This window comes from Dendrobates tinctorius, unplaced genomic scaffold (assembly GCF_039654945.1).
Source record: "Dendrobates tinctorius isolate UK_male_01 unplaced genomic scaffold, ASM3965494v1 ptg000005l, whole genome shotgun sequence".
Lineage (NCBI taxonomy): Eukaryota > Metazoa > Chordata > Amphibia > Anura > Dendrobatidae > Dendrobates > Dendrobates tinctorius.
Genome location: NW_027361673.1, coordinates 16,769,230 through 16,775,879, shown reverse-complemented (window position 1 = coordinate 16,775,879; position 6,650 = coordinate 16,769,230). Strand labels below are relative to the sequence as shown.

Sequence of the window (6,650 nt, the reverse complement as noted above, 5' to 3'; positions counted from 1 at the left end):
CATCCCCGGTGACTCCATCCAGTGTTTCATCTCTGGTGGAAATGAGTCACACGGAAGAGCCGCCCGCCCCGGCCTCCTGCCCCTCAGTGTGCCGCCCTCGCCACTGCTTTGTATTCGGTACAGTGTGTCATAATGTGCTCAGTAGCTGTGGGGATTAGTATACAGATGCCCACGCTGTCGGTACCAGTGCAGTCTTGTCACAGTGACACTGTAGGTGACTGCAGTGCCTGTAAAGAAGGGCTCGCGGATGCCACTGGCGACAGATGTGGCGGCAGAGGGCGTGCAGCGGTGTATGAGCCGCTACAGGACTGCTGACGTCCACTGACGGCTCACACAGGGTGGGATGGTACAGTCACCTCGGCCAGGAGAATAATGGCTCCCCACCATCAGCTATCAGCGCAGGCAACCTCCAGGGAGAAAGCACAAAGCGCAGAGGGGGAAGGGAGGCAGACACCGGGGAGAGCAGGCCCGGCCAATGGAGCAGACAGGAGACAGAGTGAGGGCGGGACGGGGGGCGGAAGAGGGAGGACCGACACAACGGCACCGCTTTCCGATAAAGACCGACCGCCAACCGGGGATTGTGTGAGGACACCTCATGTTGTGAGCACCGGGAGCGCCCGGCGGGGACACGTGTACAGCTCCCGGCCACTGCTCATCATCCCGGGAGCCATGGACGAGGACCGCGCCGGGGAACAGATGAGACCGCTGCTCACCACGGTACCAGACGCGGCTCATTGTCTCTGCTGTCCCGGTCTCTGGGATACCGCATGCCCGGCCAGCTGCTGAGTGTGTATGGGTACAGGAACACAGGGGCACTGCATGGCACACGGGCACAGTAACATGGGTACAGTAATGGAGCACAGTGGTATAGGGGCAGGGATACAGTAACAGGGGCACTGTGGTACATGGGCACACGGGCACTGTAACACGCGTACTGTGGTTCCTGGGTACTGTAATACAGGCACTGTGGTACAGGGGCACATGAGTACAGTAATGCAATGGTGCTGCGTGGCACATGAGCGGTGTTTAACACATGGGTGCTGCGTGGCTCATGGGCACACGTGCACAGTAACATGGGCACTGTGTGGTATATGGGCACAGTAAAATGGGCTCATGGGTACAGTAATACAGGGGCACTGCGTGGCACACGGGCACTGTAACACAGGGGCACTGCGTGGCACACAGGGGCACAGTAAACTGGGTACAGTAACACAGGTGCGCATGGGTACAGTAACACAGGGGCACTGTGGTACATGGGTAGAGTAACATGGGCACTGTGTGGTAAATAGGGGCACATGGGTGCTGCATGGCACATGGACACTAACACAGGGGCACACAGGTACAGTAACATGGGCACTGTGTGGTACATGGGTACAGTAATACAGAGGCACTGCGCTGCGTGGCACACGGGCACTGTAACAGGGGTGCTGCGTGGCACGTGGGCACAGTAACATGGGCACTGTGGTATATGGGCACAGTAAAACAGGCTCATGGCTACAGTAATACAGGGGTGCTGTGTGGCACACGGGCACTGGCACAGGGACACTGCGTGGCACACAAGGGCACAGTAACATGGGCACTGTAACCCAGGTGCGCATGGGTACAGTAACAGGGGCACTGTGGTACATGGGTGGAGTAACATGGGCACTGTGTGGTAAATAGGGGCACATGGGTGCTGCGTGGCACACGGGCACTGTAACATGGGCAAACAGGTACAGTAACACAGGCACTGTGTGGTACATGGGTACAGTGTGGTGCGTGGCACACGGGCACAGTAACCCGGGTACTGTAACACAGGTGCGCATGGGTACAGTAACACAGGGTCACTGTGGTAGATGGGTACAGTATCACAGGCACTGCGTGGTAAATAGGGGCACACGGGCAGTGTAACACACGGGTGCTGCATGGCACACGGGCGCTGTGTGGCCCATGGGCGCGGTAACGCACGGGCATCGTAAGACACGGCCACAAATGTACAGTAACACGGGCACTGCGTGGTACATGGGCACAGTTAAATGGGCTCATGGGTACAGTAATACAGGGGCACTGTCTGGTGTGTGGCACACGGGCACTGTAACACGGGTGCTGCGTGGCATATGGGTACGGTAACACGTGGGTGCTGGGTGGTACATGGGTACGGTAACACGTGGGCGCTGTACCCATATGCCACACAACACCCCTGTGTTACAATGCCCGTGTGTCATGCACCACACAGTGCCCCTGTATTACTGTACCTGTGAGTCCGTTTTACACAGGTACGGTAACACATTGGTGCTGGGTGGTACAGGGGCATACAGGTATTGTAACACAGGCCCTGCGTGGCACATGGGCACTGTAAGACGGGCACTGTGTGGTACATGGGTACAGTAACACGGGCACGTGGCGTGGTACATAAACACTAATATACTGGCATTACATGGTACATCTAGTGTGTATTTATGTGTGTAAAAGTATGTATATTGGCATGACTTGGTGCATGGGCGCAATGTTTAGTGGCATGACATGGTACGTGGGCAGCAATGTATGTGGCACGACATGGGCGCTAGTTCATACTTTGACAGAGTGGTACATGGACACTGTACACTCGGTATTGGCTCTCTATGGTACATGTGCGATTATTACCTACTGGCATACTATGGTCATCCATCACCTGTACACTGTCATACACTGGAGCCACATGGTACAAGCATGATCTAGATATTATATACTGGTCCTGTGGCAGGCTGGCACCTGTAATGGCTCCCCAGTGTACACGGGCAGTTATGTACAGCTGCTGGCATTGGTACCTGTAGTGGGCACACGCAGTACTTGGAGGACACAGTCACCGTATAACCTCGGCACTGGGCAGTGTGGTACAGCCTGGCACCCCAATACAGAAGGGTCAGGGTCCCGTACACCACCGCGGCTGCTGCATACAGAGGCCACGTAACCCGTGTACTGTTGCCCGGGGGGGATTTGTAAAGGGTCAGCATCTCCACGTCACCGACTGCGGGGAGCACGTGTGTGCGCGCAGGGTTTCCTCATCACCGGTGACTCCATCCAATGTTTCATCTCTGGTGGAAATGAGTCACATGGAAGAGCCGCCCGTCCCGGCCTCCTGCCCCTCAGTGTGCCGCCCTCGCCACTGCTTTGTATTCGGTACAGTGTGTCATAATGTGCTCAGTAGCTGTGGGGATTAGGATGGAGTGGGTCACAGATGGAGTGTCTCTACTGGCCCCAAGTAATCCCCACCCCATTAATGCCAATCAGTTGTGGGGTGTCCTGGGCCTCAGAATCAGATCACACAAGGAGATGCAAGCCGCTCGTCTCCCCATTAAAACAAATATACGTGTGTGTGTGTGTGTGTGTGTGTGTGTGTGTGTGTGTGTGTGTGTGTGTGTGTGTACACACACATACTGGCTTGAATCCCCTATATTGCCTATGGATGGATACTAAGTGTCCATGAACCACTCACATAAAAATATAGCATCAATAAAGTTTATTGAACAGAAATATAAAACCATATATCTTACAAAAAGAGGATACGCATGAGGTTTGTAACAAGGAGGATATATCAAGTGTGGAGAAATGAGGTGATGAGTCAAAAAAATATAGTGCAGGCAATAGTGCCACATCAGACCAAATGTAGATCAACCTCAGCAACGTAGTTGCCAGTGGACATTGTAGGAATGTGGCTAAAGTAATTTACAAAGATAGTCCAACTGGGTCATACAGGTGAAGTTATTGCAAGATCAGTGCTTACCCATGGTATGAAGTGCCATGTCACAGATGCCACCGCAAATGCCTTGACGCGCGTTTCGCTCACGTGGTCTCTCAAAGGGAGTGTGACCTTGTGTGGTACATGTACCTTGTGTGGAAAGCAAAAGTTACTGCCAAAAAGTCTAGAGTTGCACCCCCCCCCACCCACCACCACGTGCCAAAAATGTCTAGTGACTCACTCATCATAAACTGCATTCGGTAAGTGCATCAAATAGGAAGGTGCAAATTTCTTGTAAAAGGCAAATATGTATTTACATTAAATATTGATAAATTACAAATAATAAGCACCACCTTCCCAGTATTTTTCAGTTATTGTAGCAGACAATTACTTGGTATTGACCATTACGTTTATAAATCACTAATTTAGATTATAGACCCTGTATGCCCCACCAGGGAGCTATGAATGCCAATGGAAAAAAAAATATTTGGGTGCACCTAGTCATCAAAACATGACACCACAAACAAATATGTTAATATTACTCCCCTTGAGAAAGCATGTGAGCGAAACACGCATCGGGGCATTTGCGGTGGTGTCTGTGACCTGGCGCATCATACTAAGTCTTTTAAAGACATCCTGGTACGATATTCCCATTCACTATCCAGCATTAGTATCCCCCTTCTGGGCCCATCCTGTAATAATTGGTGAGTAGCGAACTTGCCTCGGATAAGGTGTTTTCTGAGCATGCTTGTGTGCTAAGCGAGTGTCTTCGGCGTGTTCAAAAAATATGTTTGAGTCCACGCGGCTGTTCGACAGCTGCAGACATGCAGGGCTTACCTAACAGCCACAACCCATTCAGCCACAGGGAGTCGAACATATTTTTCAAACACGCCGAAGACCCTTGGTTTAACCCAACCATGGCTGGACAGGACCTTATCCGAGCACGTTCACTCATCACGAGTAATAATGTTTCCCGTCCAGCCGCTGTTATCCAAAACATAAAAGAAAACTCCAAACCGTTATTCTCACCTCTCCACAACCCCCCCCCACGACACGCGTCGTCCTCTTCTGTAGCTGGCGCAGAAGCTGGCAGCTGACTTTGGTGTGCCTGCTATGGGCGACACATGATGTCGTGGCTGTGTGCCACCAGTGACTTGCATGCTGGCCTCTGGCTGGCTGGCGGCTTGTATTGCTGTGCAGGGACCTGGTGTGTCCCTGCGCCAAAGTAAATATCAGCTGAATATGCAACCTTGAACGCACATGCAACTTAAACAGGTGTTTGCCAATTGTCCCTGCATGGGCTCAGTCATTATGCCCCCTGGAAACCCTCTCCATAAATTCAAACACCCAGCAATGGTTTTTTTTTTAATTTTTCTTTTTTTTTACATTTTTGCAGACACTTGGTCTAAGAACAATGACAAGAGTGCATAGATTGTACATCAAGAGCGTGTTGCAGCTGCACGTTTCCCAGTCTGCATTGTAGAGGGTGACATTAATGTCAGAAATTAACCTGATGCTGACTTGACATCCTCAGCAGTCATCAGTTTGCATTGTGGCGAGTTTCTGTGGCTCGTACGTGCCGTTTCTTAAATGCTGATTTCCCCCAGCGTTGTTTCTGTAATACCCGATGGATTTTCACTCGGCAACATCTGCTGCATGCTCTCCCAGTGTGCACACGTACCAGTGGAATAAATCACCTATGCGGGAGGTCACGGACATATCTGAGCATTGATTGACAAGTGCACAAAGCACTGACTGTCAGAACATAGGCCAGCGCTAAGTGAAGTGCAGCTGCACTGCTCTGCTGTGCCAGGAGCATCGGGGACATTCTCCTTCCAGCTGTCGATCCATGATGGCCTTTTTTTTCCCTCTGTCCAAAAGGTGTGTATGATTTTTTAGTTTGGATATGGCCATGACAGATTTTCCTGTGGATTATAGGAAAGAGGGGTTATTTATTATCATTTTTTTTTTTTTTTTTTTTTTTTTCTTTCTCTGCGTATCTGAAATTCTAAATGGGTTTCATCTGATTAGTCTCAATATTTTTGCTTGCTGTGTCCATTTTTAACAGCCTTTTATCAATTTTTGTTCTCGTATACAAAAACAAAACCTGATGGATTGTTCTTGGGTTTCTCCCATGAAAGTCGATGGAAAAACACACAGCTAGAATACAATCTGCGTTTGACATTGACCCATTGACTTGCGTGGGTGTTTTTTTTTTTTTTTTTTTTTTTTTGTTTGTTTGTTTGTTCCGTGACTAGGATCAATTCATTCCAGCAATATGCGATGAACCCGGACTAGTGAACAGCCCCATGGGTTATAATGGGAACGTGGTCTGTCTGTGATGAACATGGATAGAGCATGTGCATAAAAATCATATAGGTGAGCCGGGCCTTATACTGGAATATGCTGCAAATGGCCTGTGTGCATATCCACAACACTCCCACGGCACCTCTGGTAGGCATGGACGGATCACACCGGGTCTGTTAGTTTTCTGCCTCTGGATGTATAAAGCCCCCTATAACTTTAGGATTAAAGGCTGCCTGTCCCACCAATTTACTCAGAAACAGATCTTATTAGAAGAGAGAAGGATTGGGCAGTTTGCATTTGGGCACTTGATGATTTTTCTTTATTTTTTTTCTTTTACGTCCCCAGCCATGTGTTCACGTGTATGGGAGATGGCAGCTGGATGAACAAGATCTCAGGTGTATGGGCATCTTAGCAAAAAATGCTCATGTTATAAAAGGTGCAAGATGCCTGATTTTAGTTTTTCTACCCCCCCCCCCCCCCCCACAGCAGCTTTAGATCTGCAAATATTAGGAAAATTGTGCTGCTTTGTGAAGCAGTGATCCATTGGGGCATTGGGGGGGACACTAGTTTTGGACTGCTGCCAATCTCGCTCTTGGCTAGAGGGTATCAGAAGGCAAGTGAGGCACTGAGTGTTCCATAGCATCAA

General features: G+C 50.0%; 1 protein-coding gene across 3 annotated transcripts in view; it reads left to right on the top strand.

The window, feature by feature from the left end:
* The first annotated feature begins 322 nt into the window (after nt 1–322).
* Nucleotides 323–6,650, top strand: part of SLC4A7 (solute carrier family 4 member 7) — a 145,536-nt gene continuing 139,208 nt past the window's right edge. Inside the window, exon 1 of one of the 3 annotated variants that reach the window (XM_073568496.1) lies at nt 323–717. In XM_073568496.1, the coding sequence (XP_073424597.1) occupies nt 373–717 (345 nt within the window). In that variant the 5' untranslated portion in view covers nt 323–372. The remainder of the gene's footprint in view (nt 718–6,650) is intronic. The other 2 variants (XM_073568471.1, XM_073568480.1) reach the window with 2 other exon arrangements.